The following is an 18,273-nucleotide window of genomic DNA, read 5'->3' on the forward strand; positions in this document are numbered from 1 at the left end:
ACCATTTTAGATGCCGCCGCACATGCACAAATGGCCTCTGCAAGGCCCTGGGTCATGCCATGCCTTGCAGCGTCCATTTGTGCATGCGCCTGAAATACAGAGGCCCAATCAGGCCAAAAAACCGGCTGAACGGGCCAGAGGGGATGAGAATGGAGGCCAGTGGGGGGAGGAGGAGTTTTTGCGGACCACCACCCCGTCGCTGCCTCAAAGACCTTCCCCTTCGGGGGGAAAGGTAATAAAATAAAATAAAAACATTTTTAAAAATAACCATGAACCTCCCTGGGATTCCGTCCAGGGCCGGACCGAACAGGGGGTGGTTCGGTTCAAAACTGAGCCGTCAAACCGAACCGGCTCAACTTCGAACCCTTTTGACATCAAGCCTGTTTGCACATCCCTAGTACACTGATGACACCCAAATCTATTTCTTCATGTTAGTTTCATCAGGTAGTGGCATAACTTCCTTAAATGCCTGCCTGGAGGCAGTAATGGACTGGATGAGGGATAACAAACTGAGGCTGAATCCAAACAAGATGGAAATGCTTATTAGGGAGCCGCAATTCAGGAGATGGGCTAGATCTACCAGTTGTAGGTGGGGTTACACTCCCACAGAGGGAACAGGTTTGCAGTTTGAGAGTGCTTCTGGACTCAGCTCTCTCTTTGATATCTCAGGTGGAGGTGGTGGCCAGGAGTGCTTTTTATCAGCTTTGGCTGATATGCAAACTACACCCTTTCCTGGAAGAGTGTCACTTTAAAACAGTGGTGCACATGCTGGTCACTCTTTGTGGGGCTGCCTTTGTACTCTATGCAATGCACTTTATGTGGGGCTGCTTTTGTACATAGTCCAGAAACTGCAATTGGTGCAGAATGCTGCTGCCAGGTTGGTCACCGGGTTGTCCCAAAGAAACCATGTAACTCCTGATTTGAAAGAACAACACTGTTTGTCAATAGGTTTCCAGGCAAAATACAAGGTGCTAGGTATTACCTATAAAGCCCTTAACAGCTTGGGCTCAGGGTATTTAAGAGAACACCTTCATTATGAACCCTGCCACCTATTAAGATCATCGGGGAGGTTTGTCTGAGGGTGCCACCAGCTCATCTGGTGGTGACAGAGGTGAGCCTTCTCTGTAGTTGCCCCAGAGCTGTGGGACACACTTCCTGCTGAGATTAGAGCTTCTCCATCCCTGTTGGCTCTTCAGCCAAGCTTTTTAGTTGAAATTTCTTAGTTGACTTTTATTGATTAACTTCAAATTAGATGTTTTAAATGTGTTAAAATTTTGTTTGGTTTTGTTTTGTTGTTGTAAACCACCTAGAGACTTTGATAGTAGGTGGTATATATATGTGTTAAATAAATACATACAGTTTTATTTATGGTAGTCTTAATCTGTTTTATATGGTTTTTAAATTTTAGTTGTTGTTTGTTTACATTATCAACTGCCCTGTGATTTTATATAGGGCAGTATATAAATGTGTTAAATAATTAATAAACTAACAAATAAATGTGAAACTACTTTAATGTGCTTGAGTGCGGTTGCTCTCAGAAAAATAACATATAACCAGTTCTGGAAGTGCTCCATTTGTAACAAATGTGATTTATGATGAATACAGTGCCTTTTTTTGATATGTGCACCAATTTTAAAATGCAATTTGATTTTTCTTCTTAAAAATCCATATATGACGCATAACTTATTAAGGCAGTAGAAGTCAAAAGAAACTGCACAACCTGCCTTAATGTTAATAGGAGCTTTGATTAGCCTGCAGTGCTTTATCAACAGTTTTTGCAACAGTTGTTTGCTCTGCATTGCTTTCTCCAAAAGACATTGATTGTACTTTATTAGCAGTTTCCGCTACACAAAAAGAATGTACAAAAATGAAAATGCAAGGAGCCATGATGAGATGTAATCTTAGACAGATGGCTGAGAGCTGCAAAGCAAATTTTCCTCTGGCAGTAAATGGGAGAGGCAGCCCATGGTGTACGGCTGTTGGAGGCGAGGTCCTGTTTGAAATGAAGAGATTAATTGGGCACGTAATGATGTATAAAACAGCCCTGAGTTAACTCAGGAAGACTTGAGGATATGTAATGCAAAATTCAAGCCCATTTAGCATCTATTATCTGTTCGCAGGAGTGATGGGTGAATATGAGCCAAAAATAGAAGTACAGTTCCCAGAAATGGTTCCATCTGCAAAAGGAACAACTGTGAGACTGGAGTGCTTTGCGCTGGGCAAGTAAGTTTTGTCTTTCATTCATTCACCTGCACCAAAACAGTTTTGCAGGGAGTTAAGGCATGATCTCCATAGTTTCAGGTTGGAACAGAAAGCCCAAGTGGCATCAGTGCATCTGAGGCTGGTGAACCAGCTGCAGCCCCTCCTGGGCTGGTTATTCATGCTCTGGTAATCTCCAGATTTGACTTCTGAAAACTGTTCATACACTTCAGCTAGGTCAAAGTACCGCTCCAAGGCTCTTAACTGGGACAGATCAGTGAAAATATATATAACCAGTCCTTAAGTATTTTCACTGACGTCCTGATCCCGTTTTGAACACAATTCACAGTGCTGGTGCTTACTTTTAGAGCTCAACATCTTTAAAGCACTCTGAAGACCTGGGTACCTGAAGGAACATTTACTTCCACATCAACCTTCCTGTGCACCAATACAATTTTAGGATGCTTTCCTTGGGTGATCCCTAGCATTGGGGGTGAGGGGGATGGTGACTATGGAAAAGGCTTTCTCAGATGTGGCATCCCAGCTATGGAACTCTCTCCCATGTGGAGGCTTGCCTAGTAATATTTTCAGTGCTAGGCAAATACTTTCTATGGCTAAGATTGTTTTAATTTCAGTGCCTGACATCCTAACTAAGGAGCTGGGTATCCACCAGGAAGACACGTCCTTGCTGCGTAGAACTTGCAGAGTACCAGTGCACGGAGGGTAGGGGAGCAATTTTCAGTAATCTCTGCTTCCCTTCAAAATGCCCTGTAAAACATAAAAATATGTCCCTGAGGGCTACGTGAACTCCAGGGGCATATTTTCAGGTGTCACAAGCCATTTCCAGGGGGAGCAGAGATAACCAGAAATAGCATACACACACACACAGACCCTCTGTGCTGCACAACTAATAAAGTTTTCTGTAGCACACGTGCATTGTCCTGGTTAAATCAGTGGCAAATAAAAATATATTATATAGAAAGAGTGGGTGAAATTTCCATATATATGAGTCCTTTAGAGCCACTGGCCATTAAAGTTTTAATTTTGTTTAAATTTGTGCTGTTTTGCTGTAAACCACCCAGAGACATGAGTTAAATAAATAGATAAAACAGAAGATAGTACTGGGCTGGATGGGCTCAGCAATCTAGGTGTCGAAGGTAGCCTCAAATGTTCAGATGAGGGTCTCCTTAAACCTATTCTAATTGGCTTTTGGATTTCAAAATTGCTACCCACTTTAGGCAGTGGGATGCCGTTGGCTCTAAACAAATTCTTCACTTCTTTGTGAAGAAGTAATATTCATTTTCCACAGCAATAATCAATCAAAGGGATAGAAAGATGAAGAAAAAAATAATAAAGACTTGCTAGTTCTGGGAAATCTTTACCAATTTCAATGCTCCAAAGAGCTTCCCCCCACCAAACTTAACAAAATGTGTCATCATGAGTTGAAAGGTATGGAAGCTTGTTGCTATTAGAAAAGATTATTTAGATTGTGAACTGTCCAGCAGCTTGCACATGGGGCGGTATAAAATGTGTTCAATAAAAATAAATACAGATGGTGTACATCACAACAAATATGAGAGATACTTAGAAACAAAAGTGCCTTGTAAACCTGTTAGGCTGAAACTTGAAATAATTTATTAGTTTGCCATTATGAACGATATGACAGCAGTTATACCTACAATTTTGTGCGGATAATGTCAAGATTGTTTTCAGTATCATGGAAAAAAAATGTGTTTGAAGGGAAATGGACTTTTGAATGATATTAAATGAGACTTTAAAATAGCTACTTGTTTAATTTCCTATAGTGAATATATATTGTGGAGGCAAGTGGACAGGTAAACCTTCAAAGGTTTTTCTGCCTTATAGGGATGTCTGGCTACTAAATTTGTTTGTGGGCTAGTAGTGTTGTGGACATTTTTCTACGCTGTATTAGAAGTTTCAAAGAAAGTAAATACATAATCCTAGTAAAAAAACATAGCCTTTACCATCAGACTTTCCCCCCCTTTCTTTTTTGATAAACAGCCCAGTTCCAACAATCAGCTGGAGAAGAGCAGATGGAAAACAAATCCCCCCCAAAACTCGGAGGCATAAATCAAGCAGCATTCTTGAAATCCCAAACTTTCAGCAAGAAGATGCTGGTCTGTACGAGTGCATTGCTGAAAATGTGAGAGGGAAGAACGTGGCCAGAGGCCAGCTGACGTTTTACGGTACCCAGATTATTTACTCACCTGTTCTTCATTATAGCTGAGGCCAAAACATAATAAAAGCTTTGTTGCAGTGTCTAGGTTGATTTCTCTTTTTACATTTTGTCTTGCAAATAGGACTGTTCAGCAACTGTAATTTTATATAAAATAAAAACCTCTGTGGTAAACATGTTGATTGAGGCTCTGAAGAGAGGCAGAAATGAAAATGTCTGCCAAGATACAAAAAATGGAGTTGTGCAGCAATTTATTTGTCTTTCTCTTACATCTTGTAGCAAACTACATGCTCATCTGATTAATTTGGTTCTTTTGGCCTGTATTTTAATTTTAATCTGTTTGCTTCATTAGCAATTCCCCATTTCTTCCTATTTGTTATTATTGATAACTGCTCTTATCTGATCCATACATGTGTTGCATCATGTCACTATACAGTATTCAGGAAAGCAAAGCTTGACCAAGGACCATTTCAGATGTAAAATTATTGATGGGCTTCAACTGGATATCAGCTGAAACCAAAAGCATTTTCACAAATAATTTCTGCATTCTTTTGACCACACAAACACATATGAAAATGTTTGCCCTTTTTGAAGTTCAGATCCTTTAAAAAGGAATTACTTTTTAAAGGAAACTGTCCTTCCCTTCTGTTGGCACATGTTGCTGCAGCTGCGACTTTGAAGGAAGCAGTCTGCACCAGTATGCACGGTATGATCCTCCCCCTCTCTTTTCAAGAGAGAGTCAGGAGAGTGCTCTGGATACTAGTTCCAGGACTTCTCTATGCATTTGCAGCGGTAGGTAATAATGTGCCTGCGACAGTTCTGAAGTTATAAGGAGTCTGCCCAGGACTTATGCCTCAGTCCTTAGAGAACTGCTACCACTTGGAGAGTGCAGTACTGTGCAAGATGGACTTAGTATAAGAAATATATATATGTACCACATGTCTGTACTTGACTCTAGCAAGGCGAGGCAGCAGGGGTAAGGGAGCAAGGCAAATTTTGCAGCCAAGAACTGCTCAGTGAGGGCATGTTGAACCAGCAAATCCAGACTTTCAGTGGAGGATTTATATAGGACCCATGAGCCCCACCCTTTCCTGGAGCTCTGGCCAGCACCAATTCAAGGCAAGCCTACTGAGCCTACTTTCCCCTCTTCGCAAGGAAGCCTATTGGGAGGGAAGCCTCAAGTAGCAGGCAAACACTTTGTCTCTAGTGGTGGAATTCAGCCGTGATTTGAGGGGTTCCGTGGATGGGACATGAGTCCTGCTGCAGTTCATTGATCCTCAGAGTTCCATGGTTTCTCCAAGTGGGTGAGAAGCTGTGGCTGCTCAGGGTCCAATGGACCTGGAGGACTTGGAATGTCAGGGCTTGAAATGCCCTGCTCTTCCTCTTGGTTCTCATCACGGCTTGGGGTGTGCACCTCTTGGTCTAACTTAGAATGGGTCTTGACTTAGTCTTAGGCCTTCAGTCTTAGGCCTTCAGGACCATGTGACTGGGGCAGGACCCAATAAAGAGTGACACTCTTTAACAACAACGATTTCTTAATAATTGGATGATAAGGAAAACTATAGAAGCATCAACAATTGCTGCTTTCATTCAAATAAAATCCTTCCCCAGCAACTCTGCTAACTGGGCATATCCCTGCTAACTGGGCAAAGAGGCATCTTTTACCGTGGTGATTCTCTTTATTTAGCAGGGGGAGAGTAACTGGCCCTATACATCCCCAGCCCAGTACTTCCAGTGACTGTTGCTAGTGTCTATCTTATGTTCCTTTTTAGAATGTGAGCCCTTTGGGGACAGGGAGCCATCTTATTTATTTATTATTTCTCTCTGTAAACCGCCCTGAGCCATTTTTGGAAGGGTGGTATAGAAATCAAATTATTATTATTAACAACAACAACTCCAAGAACTATGCAGTCAGATCCAAGCACTTAAGAATAAATTCCCTGACACGTCTAGCTAAACTCGTCCCTATCCTTCCTACTTATTTCCAGGTAAGGAACTCCCAGTTGATTCCCAGCCCAAGGCTGTTAAGACTCCCTTTCTCCTAAAATAGTTTCTGATCTAAAATAGTTTCTTCCCTATTTCTCTATAGGCTGTTGTCCAGTAAACCCTGCCCCTCACTCTGGATTGGACCACAGGGATTTGATTCTCCCAGGCTTTCTTCCTTATTTGGAGAGGCCCACCTTCCAAGCAGTTACTCTAACTGAGGTCTAGTTGTCCCTCCAGCCTGACTGTCACTAAAGGAGTTAATGTCATATTACTATCACTGATGGTGATATCCTGCTAGCATATTTTCCAAGATGATAAATGCATAAGTTGGAGTGTCCTGTCGCACCAATATATATATATATATTGACTGCCTTTTAAATTTGAAGTGCCCATTTGTTTTGAAAACATAAAGCATCCAAATGGTTCCTGAGTTTCATAAAAAATAGTCATTCCAAAGCTGTCATTGTGAAAGCAGCTTGTCATATATACCTTATATGAGTAGCAAAAACTGAAAAGTAACATCTTTAATCTTTTTATTAAAAAATGTGGGAAATATGTCTTTGTTGAATTAAAAAACTGCAATGCTGGCATTGCTTTTTAAAGTTGTTTCTGGTAGGTCAAAAGTTCGCATCCAAAGAAAGGAACACTCCAAAGTATTTGATATGGAAAATCAAACTTGTCACTTACTCACAGCCGTTCTCCGTGAAATGTTCTATCATAATGCATGCCCTGGAGATTAAAATCTGGCTCTAACCGTGTTACTCCTTTAAACTAAGTTATCTGCTTCTGTGAATAGTGAAGAAAGGAAAGGCAGATGAAATTCAAATTTGCCTGCTTGCTGCAGATAAACCAGACGCTCTTCTTTTTTTGTCAACCATATTATTCAGCACTTGGTACAGCTGTTTAAAGGGAGGTTTACTTTGCGCCCCCCCCCCCGGTTCATTTTCTTTTGTGTCTTTTTGAAAAAATCAGTTTTACCTGTAGTGACATCAAAATGCTTCACATTCAGCACAGTTCAACAGATTACTTTAGGGGTGAACAATGTTGCTCCTGTACCCACCTCGAGACTAAACTGCACACTGAAGTCATTCACACAATCAGAAACTGTGTGGTCGTTCTCATAGCGGGGCGGCTGGCAGGCAGGGGAAGGCTTCCCAAACCTTGCCTCCTCCCCAACCAAGACAATCCCTGAAAGCCTGTTGGGAGCTCACTCCATGCTCCTACATGACCAGCTCTGCTTGATGCAGCATGGAGCAGGCCCGATCACTCTGAGACCAAGTCCCAGGCTCCGAGAATCCCACAATGCACCTTACAAGTGCACAGTGCATTGTGAGGATCCCCTCAGCGACAGCCAGGAGCCCACTCCTGTGCTAGCACTGGCTAAGAACAGCTGACATTTGCACATGAGCAGTTAGCCCGAGTTAAAGGTGCACTCGAGCCCTTAACCTCGGCTAACCGGCAGGCTCTATAGGCGAGTTTGTTGCAACCACAGCACCGCCGGGATCCACATAGATCCTGGCAGTTCCCATGGGCAGCCAAGCCTGGGCTGTGCTGCCTTAGCCTGGTCGTGGTTGCTCATGAACAGCCTCTGTGTTATGCCTGGGTTTGGGAGCTCTGTGTGCTGCCAGTTTTCAGTTGTGTGGAAGCAAGGTAGGAGGAAAAGCTACCCAGGTTTTCCTCCTACCTGGCTTCCACACAACCAAAACTAAGGAGCACACCCAGCTCCCAAACCTGGGTAGAACCCAGTTTTTGATTGTGTGAATGACCTCATTATGTTGCAGCTCTGTAACTGGAAATCCCAATGTAAGTTTCTACTTGAAAAAACAGTCTTGGTGTGAGTGTGGTGTGGTTTGAGGCCACAGTGCAGGGAGTACCTCCCTGCACTTTGGCCTCAATCCACATCTCTCTGTACCAGTTCCCTGAATTAAATTCCACCTCTCCCTCTGCACCAGTTCCCTGAATTAAATCACCCTGTGGATGTGAAAACGTACTGGCACACTTTGCAGTCAATAACAGCTTCAACGGACAATTTGAATCAGGCCCACAACATGGAAGGGAAAGGGTTATAACTTTTCTCCCCCTCCCTTTCTCTGTACTCCCAGTCCCAACTGGCTTTTTTGTGGCTGATTTTACAAGAAGAAAATTATGTAAGGAGTTCCAGTCATGGAGCTCCTATGCAACGTACAGTTTGCCATCAATTAGTTATAGTCTTAACCACCCCACACCCCCCCCCCCAAAGAGCTAGCTACAGAATTCAGACACTCATTCCAATGACATGTGTGAATAGACAGCAAATTAGGTTTAGTTAACAGGAGAAGGTGGGAAGGTTTAAGCCTTCTAGGACAGTGATTCTCAAACTTGGGTCCTCAGGTGTTATTGGACTTCAACTCCCATAATCCCCAACCAAAGGCCACTGAGGCTGGGGATTATGGGAGTTGAAGTCCAATAACACCTGAGGACCCAAGTTTGAGAATCCCTGTTCTAGGATAATTATTATGATTTCCCTCGCTGCTTGAAGTATAGGAGGAATGACCTATTTTTTCCTGCCTTAGAAGCCTTAGGGCTGGGGCTGACTGAGATGTGGCAATCCTACTTATTCCTAAGTAGCAAGAATCCATTGCTACCATATTGCATAGTTAATATTCTTCACTTACATATTTGTTTGTTGAACTGTTTGAACTAAAAAGGGTGTTTTTTTTCTTGGCTGACAAGGCTTTCTGTTTTCATCTATACTGTGTTTCTGAAGAACTTAAACTAAACAGCACTCAATTTTTAGTCTGCCTGGACATAAAATTTAGCCTTGGTGATCCCTTTCAGTAAAGCAAAGGTTTGTATCTCATTTAGGAGTACAGTGGGACCCTTTATGAGGCTTATGGGAACTATCTGCACTGATTCTAAAAGAGCTGATTCCAATCTTGCAAAAGAGCATCTGAGTAATGCAGTCTCTTGAACTTCTAAGATTTAAAATATATAATTGTATCCCAAATTAAAAAAGGGAAGCCATTGCATGTCTGGCCTACTTTCAGAAAAGTTAGTATAGCTCATTCCTCACTGCTTTGGTGTGAATCTCTGAACAATGAGAATATGCAACCCTGCAAAGTGAAATTATGGAAGTAATTTCTTATCCTGTGTGCACAAGAGCACATACATTAACCCAATCTGAAGCAATCTGTTATCAGAATCATTTCAGTTTGTTTACATTAGTGGTAAGCATACTACTACTATTTCTACAAATATGTTTATACTACTTTTCGACAAGAGATCTCAGACTGGTTCATAGTGGTAGACCTATTCCTACTAAAGTGGCTACATTCTTTTGGAGTACCTTCCCTTCTTGGGCCATATTCTGGGGACCCGAAGCCTCCCTTTCCATCAATACTCCTTTATGTTTATGTTAGCTTATATGGCGGATTTCTAATATTATGTATATCTTTGAACATGTGAATAATATTGACTCTCAATATATGTAAGGTGAGCTTCAAAGTTCAAAATTTGAGCAAGCGAGGTTCTGATTTTTTGCTTAGAGCTCCAGTGCTGTAAGTTTTTGCAATTTTGTAAAATCTCCAAAATAATGTAATTCGGTTGATGGGTAGAATGTAGAGTTCTTTGCTTAGATCTTTGATTGGAGTTGCTTGCGGAAATCTTACAATCTCCCTCTGAAAGAGTAACAAACCGCTCTGACCTCAGCTCCATATTAAGAGTTTGGATCTGTACTTCTGTTTGTGTCTGTGCTTCTGCAGCCTGTGTACATTTATTTGGCTGTGCAACTTTGCCGCTAACAGAATTACTTAAGATGACTAAGTTAGTTAATTTTTTCATCTCGGTGTTTAGGTTATCCATATTAATTGCAATCTTTGAGAAACACTGAAATAGATAGATCAGAGTCTCTAAAATGAGCACAGGCATTCTTAGAGGTGTTTCCTCATTAGCCTCTGATGAGGTCAATTTTGTTGCAGAGCTAAGAAGTGGGTTTGCTGACTCATCTGTAGATAAGGATAAAGGGTCCCTCCTTTCGTTCTTATCCAAATAGGAGTTCTGGAGTTTATTATAAGCATAGTTCTGATCATTGTCTCGGCAGTCCCTGGCTGAGCCAAACCCCTTTTCTGCATTTGATTTATTACAACTACAAACTTTATTGTCCTTATCCGTAATTATTGTACTTACGACTTGTGGTAGAGTATAAAATGAGTCGATCTTCGTCTGCATAGCAGAGTCAGCGTTATTCAAAGACTTGGAAACCTTGGATACCTTACTGTGGCCTTAGAAGCCTCGAAAGTTTTTATTTCTGGATTTAAATTGTTTGTTCTTTATTACAGCTTTCCTTATTGAAACACTGCCAAGTCCAATAGGTCTTATCTTTAAAAATACCCGGTCTTCTGATTGCAACAGCCAAAGCACAGACCTCAGTGAATTATTCCGTTGTTAACCTGCTCTATTATGAAAAAGAGATTTTCAGGGCAAATGTCTACTAAAACAAATAAAAAACAAATAAAAGCAAAGAAAGATACTAACACAATAAAAGGAGCTGAAGAGAAATGCTGCCAGCCGCCATCTTATCTAACCGGAAGTCCCGTGAGCTTCAAAACTATATTCTTCTAAATAATTGACAGATTTTGCAAGTATATGAAATTAGCAGTTTTCTGCTTGCACCCCACGCTCAAATCTGCCTGCCATAATACCACACCCTGGACTGAGACTGGAAGCTACCATAGCCCTTATTTTTAAGGCTGGCTGTCAGGATTAGCTGGTCTTGAGGCTGAGAATCTGGCTCACCACTGCCCCTTATGGCAATCTGCTGTGCTGTAGTAGCTTTTGAATCTCCAGGCACTAGGCTGACCCCACCTGTGAGGCCTATCATTTCTTCCAACAGGAAGAAACCTCCTTTCTGGAACAGGCCATGTCTCAATTTCAGGGTCTCCCTTGTTCTGTCTGCTTCTCCTGTCCAACTGCTTGATTTCCTTGACTGTATTCCTAACCTCCAGCTTAACCTTCCTGGCTACATGGATGCCCTAGTCATGAATGGAGCAGGATTTGGTGGCATATTCTGGAGCCTTTTCCAGAAAGAAGCCTTGCTTTTGAGATGAGGATTGCAGATCATTAAGCCACACATTAAAACAGCATCTCAGAGCATTGTTAAGTCTTTGTGTCACATCTCTCAAGCTGTTCTGTATAAGGTGGATCAGGGTTTTTCCTCCCAGGGAGGATCAGGTCTGATGTATATTAAAAGAAAACAAAAGGCAGCATGTGTGCAACTAACAGGACCTCCCCATCCTCCTAAAAGAAAAGTTGTGAAACAGCAAAAGCCTCAGAAGTGCCAGAGAAGGCCTAAGGGAAAGAGGAAATGCTCTTCCAGTGATATCTTTTATGCCACAATGGCTTTTATTCACTGCAGCTCCAAAGAATGCACCAAATATGAACTGGACCGCTTCCAAATTGCCCCTATGCAGACAAGTACTGAAAGAAGTGTATATGTTGAGCTGCTACCACTGACCACTCTGACAGACACTGCCCCCCTAGAGTTCTTCATTGCTAGGACTGGGAATTTTTTACCTGGATTTTAGTATGAATGGTGTAAAATTGTCAACAAGGATGGAACCAACCTTGCACAGGATGCTTCAGTGGACTTAGTGAATTACCCTATTTAGACAATGTGTAGCCAAGTGGGTGTTACCCTGGGAGACCAGCTTGTCAGCTCCTATCCCTACAGACCACTCATTGAAGTGATTATGAATTGCAATGAGAACACTCTATCCAGTTTACAGCAGTCTTATTTTATAAAGATACTGCATGTCATCATGAAGCAACTGCCCTGGATGGTGATAATCTTGGCTTTATTAACAGAGCTGCCTTACAGTCAGAAGCTGGAAGGTAGATCTACCGGGGCATCTTTTTAGCCTTGCCTTTATTGATATCTAGTTTTAATTTTAATGTGGTTTAAATGTTTTCTGGTTTTAATTGTTTTATTGTTTTTTTGTTTTATTTTAATGTAAATTGCCACTTTAGGAAGGGCAGTATATAAATTGAATAAATAAATAAAAACTGACCTTCCCCCTCCCCAAGATAAACTGCTTTTAAATGTTGTAGAAGTGAAAATTAAGCTAATGTGCATTAAGGATGTGTTCAGTTTGATGGCTGATGGAACTAACCCTCGCTACAAGGTGCAGATCTTGTCAGCCTCCCTCTTTGTCAAGAAAATTTCCCTGAACCCAGCTGTGAAGTTAGCACATGCCAAGGCTTTGCTCACAGCCAATGTGAAATACCTGGTAGACCATGTGAGTACAAAAATGTTTAGCATTTTAGCTGGAAGTCATGTCAGCAAACAGGAAAATTTATATATAGGTCAATTACTGAAAACTGCCATAAGCAGTTTTGTGGCTAATGATGTATATAGTGGGACCTTCTCTTTTTATATTTAAAAAAACCCCTCTTTAATTTTAAGCATTATGACATTAACTTTGCCTGCCTCTATATGGACAGCTTCCCAGTACCCATGAAACCTCCCCAGCCTGTCTTTCAGTCTTGTAATTTTGTCCTTGAATATATGGGGCTTAACCACAAAGCAGCAAGCGGCTTCCTCTGTTTTTTAGAAACTCAAGAAGTGTTAGGTGACAGAGACACACCTCTAGGATTTTTAAGATGTTCTAAAGCATCCGGGTGGTAAGATTTCCTGCTATACAAGTTCATTTCAGTTCATGGCCCTCATAAAAACACCCCAGCCTCTAGGGAAGCGGCTGGGTGGCTGATTGTGAACAAGAGTGGTTGCTTTGACCAGATCCAGTATGCTGCAGCCACCAACCATTTCACTCTTGTACACAAAATTGCCCTTCTCACCCCAAGAAGAAACCTCTGTGTTCTGCTTCAGCTTGTTTAACAGAACCTTTGCTGGGTTCTTAGACCTCTCAGGCAAACTATCCAAGACCTCTTGGAAGAGGGCATCAGAATTTTGGGGAAATTCAGCAGAGGCCTGCTCAGGCTAGGGTAGAGACAGGTCTCATTTTCCCATCTCTGCTTCTCCCTGCCAAACGTGGGTCAAATTTTTTTAAGTAGATTGCAGCCATTCTGATGTTTTCCTCCTTGAGAGGGGACCCTTTTAGCTGTTCTAGCTGGTGTTTAGGGACCAAATATATCTTTCCACCATCTTCTTTATATGTATTTTGCTAAGGCATACCCGTGGCTAATCCTGTGAGTGGCAGCTCTCATGAGAGTTCATGAGCAGAAGCACCTGATTGGGCAGTGGGGATTCCATATGCAGATAGGAAGGAGGAGCCTGTGATGGTGAAGATCAGTTGAAATGCAACTTTTAGTGGGAAGGGGTCTGCAAAGAGAGGGGTTGTGAGGGAGGAAAAAGCCTTTTCAGGAGAAGGAGGCTGCTACTGTGCGAATTAGATGAGGAAACAAGATGAACAAGACCTGTTTCAGGGAGGGAAGGAGAGAGAGAAAGGTGGGAAGGGGAGAGAAAGTGGAGGAGAGAGAAAGAGAGGGGGGGAAAGGAGAGGAAGAGAGGAAGAAGGAAGGGTGAGGTATGGGCTCAGGCCTGTCAGTGGTCAGAGAGGAATGAGCATCCATGGCAACAGGTGTGAGGAAGGGCCCAGTTAGCCGCTGCTGCTGCTGCTGTTGCTGCTCCTGCAGGAAGGAGCAGGAGCGAGGTGAGGGTGGGGAGGTCTCTGGGGTCAGGGGGCTGTGGTTTGGCTAATCGACACCAGCAATGCCACAGCCACGACCAAGAGGGGTGAGAGAGATGGAGCAATGGGATGGAGGAGGAGGAGCAGAAGCACAGATCACATGAGGGTGGAGAGATTTCTGAGATGAGGGGGCTGAGGCAGGGGGTGAGGAGATCAATCAGGTACTATCATGCAGATGCTCTGTGCAAGTTAAGCTAGTATTCCATTATCTATTAGTTAGAAGTCCTGTTATCAGAGGGATGGTGAAGCTTAACCCCCAGAAGAAATGGCCTTCCTCTGGCATGGAGGAGCCTTTATAAGTAATTTTAAGAGGGCAAGATTTCTCTTTACAGCAGTTAAGAACATAAGAACAGCCCTGCTGGATCAGGCCCAAGGCCCATCTAGGCCAGCATCCCGTTTCGCACAGTGGCCCACCAGATACCGCTGGAAGCCACAGGCAGGAGTTGAGGGCATGCCCTTCTCTCCTGCTGTAACTCCCCCGCAACTGTTACCCAGCGGCAACCTGCCCCCGAGGCTGGAGGTGGTCTACAGCCCTCCGACTAGTAGCCGTCAATAGACCTCTCCTCCATGAAGTTATCCAAACCCCTCTTAAGGTTGGCATTGCTGGTGTCGACAGGTTGTTGGCTGTCACCACATCTCGTGGCAGAGAATTCCACAAGTTGATTATGCGTTGTGTGAAAAAGTACTTCCGTTTGCTGGTCCTAGATTTCCCAGCAATCAATTTCATGGGATGACCCCTGGTTCTAGTGTTAGGGGAGAGGGAGAAAAATTTCTCTTTATCCACTTTCTAAACAACCATGCATGATTTTATGGAACCGCTATCATGTCTCCCCGTAGTCATCTTTTTTCTAAACTAAAAAGCCCCAGGTGTTGTAGCCTTGCCTTATAAGAAAGGTGCTCTAGGCCCCTGATCATCTTGGTTGCCCTCTTCTGCACCTTTCCCAGTTCTACAATGTCCTTTTTAGATGTGGTGACCAGAATTGTACGCAGTACTCCAAGTGCGGTTGCACCATAGTTTTGTATAAGGGCATTATAATATTAGCCATTTTATTTTCAATCCCCTTCCTAATGATCCCTAGCATGGAATTGGCCTTTTTTACAGCTGCCACACACTGAGTTGACACTTTCAACGAGCTATCCACCACGACTCCAAGATCCCTCTCCTAGTCAGTCACCGACAGCTCATATCCCATCAGCATATACTTGAAGTTGGGTTTCTTCGTCCCAATGTGCATCACTTTACACTTGCCAACAAGGAACCACATTTGCCACTTTGTTGCCCACTCCCCCAGTTTGGAGAGATCCTTTGGTGCTCCTCACATTCCATTTTGGATTTCACTACCCGAAAGAGTTTGGTATCATCTGCAAATTTGGCCACCTCACTGCTCACCCCTGCTTCTAGATCATTTATGAATAAATTAAAAAGCACCGGTCCCAGTACAGATCCCTGGGGGACCCCAATTCTTACTTCCCTCCATTGTGAAAACTCTCCATTTATACCTACCCTCTGTTTCCTGTCTTTCAACCAGTTAGCAATCCACACATGTACTTGTCCCCTTATCCTATGACAGCTAAGTTTCCTCAGGAGTCGTCAATGAGGAACTTTGTCAAAAGCTTTTTGCAAGTCCAGGTATACTATGTCAGCTGGATCACCTTGATCCACACACTTGTTGACACTCTCAAAGATCTCCAAAAGGTTCTTGAGGCAAGATTTACCTTTGTGGAACCCATGCTGGTTCACTCCCAGCAGGGCCTGTTCTTCTATGTGCTTTACAATTTTATCCTTGAGGATGCTTTCCATCAATTTGCCTGGAACAGATGTTACGCTAACTGACCTGTAATTTCCCGGATCACCCCTGGATCCTCTCTTGAAAATCGGTGTTACATATTCTACTCTCTAGTCCTCTGGTACAGAATCTGATTGCAGGAATAAGTTATATATTTTAGCAAGGAGGTCAACAGTAGTAGACAACAGTTACACTTGTTGCCCAGGACAGTGGTAGGTTGCAATATGTCAAAGGTTAAGAGCTGGGCATTTTGTAATCAGCCTGTGTTTTTTTCATGGTGTACAGCACAGGCCAGTCTGGGGGGTGGGGGAGAGACTTCTGAGCCTGTAGGATTCAGGAGTTGTAGGATTTAAATCCACAGATAACTGTGAGGCTTGTGAGTGGCATAACTGTATGCCTCCATGAAATATCTGACATTTCCTGGGAAAATTTGATGAGCCAAAGTGGCAAGCTGTAATTTACCCCTAGGATTTTTAAAGAGCACATAAGAACAGTCCTGCTGGATCAGGCCCAAGGTCTGTCTTTTCCAGCATCCTGTTTCACACAGTGGTCCACCAGATGCTTCTGGGAAGCCCACTGGCAAGAGGTGGCAAGAGCTCTCTGCTATTTCTCCCCTGCAACTGGTATTTAGAGGCATTTGCCTTTGAGGCTGGAGGTGGTCTTTGAATCCACACACCTCCCATCCCCCAAATAATTAGGCTTGCAAGGTTTCTTCAAATTAGGGGAATGAATTGCATATTAATAAAAGCTCTAGTGTTTGGAGAGATCAGGAAAGCCTCTTCACTTTAGAATGTTAAAAACACACACACACACACCACAATTTAAAGCAGCATAAAATAAATACAGGCCCTCTTCAATTCATGATGCTTTAAAAACCACATGGTCATATTTTGGGAAAGCCACCCTTTAAATCTACTACCCCCCAATTAAACTACAAAAAGAAAAAGGAGGGGCAGTTTAAATCAATACAGGCAGTAGAACACTAGAAAATACTTCTATAAGAGAACATTTAGAACAGTATGAAATAATGTGGGTTAGATCAGAGAAATGCTGGACTTGTTAAAACAGGATTTAAGATGAACACATGAACATGATTATATTATGTCCTTCTCTCTTCAACCTCCTAGAGCAGAAATCTAAAAGCCCTAGGACCCACCCTTCTGTAAATAAATCAGAAATAGACCTCTGCGCCCCTGCCCCCTCGCAAATTGAAACAATTTTTATTTATTATGTGAGCATGCTTTTGAGAAATGTTTTATATGCCCTCTTTTCAAGGACATGCATCACATGTTAAATGCATGCTTCACAGTCTTAAATGCATGTTTCACATGCTTCACAATCTTAAATTGTGGGCCTTCTCCATTGCTGCCCCAAGGCTTTGGAACACACTTCCTGCTGAAATAAGAGCCTTCCCATCTCTTACAACTTTTTAAAGGGCAGTCAAGACACCTTTGTTCACCCAGGCTTTTAATTAGATACTGTTTTAATTGTGTTTTAATAGTTTTAACTTTTTTAATTTAAATTGTTGAAATGTTTTAATCTTTTATTGGCTGTTTTTATTATTTTGTAAACTGCCCAAAGAACTTGCGTTTTGGGCAGTATAGAAATGTATCAAATAAATAAATGCTATATAAGATTCCTTCCAGAGCGTCTTGAAGCTTGGTTGCATCTTTAGCATTTGTCACCAGATTGAAAACATGATCTATTGTTTCCTGGGTTAATAACAGCATTTTCAGAGCATAAGCAATTATTGTGACAATATGCAGAACTGACTTGATACACATATTTGAGCACAGGATCCTAAGATATCTGGAAAATTGCATTTCAGTCCAGCTCAGATGTTCATGTGAGGTCTGGCCTGTTGCTCCAGTCATACAGCCATCGCAGGAATTGTGCATGTACCCCCACAGACAGTGCTTCACAAACCCATACACAGCAGTTCTCACCAGGCTTGTCATAGCTGACCTCCATTTTTCTGGGTGCAACATAGTCAAATTTACCCACTTGAAGTCCTACAAAATTTTGCATTTTTCTGGTGGCACCAGAAAAATATTGAGGAAGGCACAGAAGAGGCACAGTGCATTTCTGGGTGGGCAAGCTGTGTCTCATAAGAACATAAGAACAGCCCTGCTGGATCAGGCCCTAGGCCCATCTAGTCCAGCATCCTGTTTCACACAGTGGCCCACCAGTCATCACATATGCTCACCAGTCATCACATATGCCCACCAGTGGCCCACATATTAGATTTCTGAGACACAAATCAGGGGCAGCTGAGGGGGCAACTATGTTTCTGAGAGGGTGCCGCCCTCTGGAGCCGCCCTTGGTCCTCATGTTTCATTAGTCCACATGTAAGCCACTGTGTTTAGCCTGCATGTTAAAAAAAACACTATTGTGACCACACAGACATACATTCCCTTTGTGT

At 42.6% G+C, this 18,273-nt stretch overlaps 1 protein-coding gene across 10 annotated transcripts in view; it reads left to right on the forward strand.

Annotated features, from left to right (window-relative positions):
• LOC128343611 (contactin-4) overlaps positions 1 to 18,273 on the forward strand; it is a 920,791-nt gene that overhangs the window by 714,380 nt on the left and 188,138 nt on the right. For all 10 annotated transcript variants that reach the window (XM_053292988.1, XM_053292986.1, XM_053292991.1 and 7 more), the window contains 2 exons: positions 2,121 to 2,223; positions 4,222 to 4,406. In XM_053292988.1, the coding sequence (XP_053148963.1) occupies positions 2,121 to 2,223; positions 4,222 to 4,406 (288 nt within the window). The remainder of the gene's footprint in view (positions 1 to 2,120; positions 2,224 to 4,221; positions 4,407 to 18,273) is intronic.

Source organism: Hemicordylus capensis, chromosome 2, assembly GCF_027244095.1.
Source record: "Hemicordylus capensis ecotype Gifberg chromosome 2, rHemCap1.1.pri, whole genome shotgun sequence".
In the NCBI taxonomy this organism is placed as follows: Eukaryota; Metazoa; Chordata; class Lepidosauria; order Squamata; family Cordylidae; genus Hemicordylus; species Hemicordylus capensis.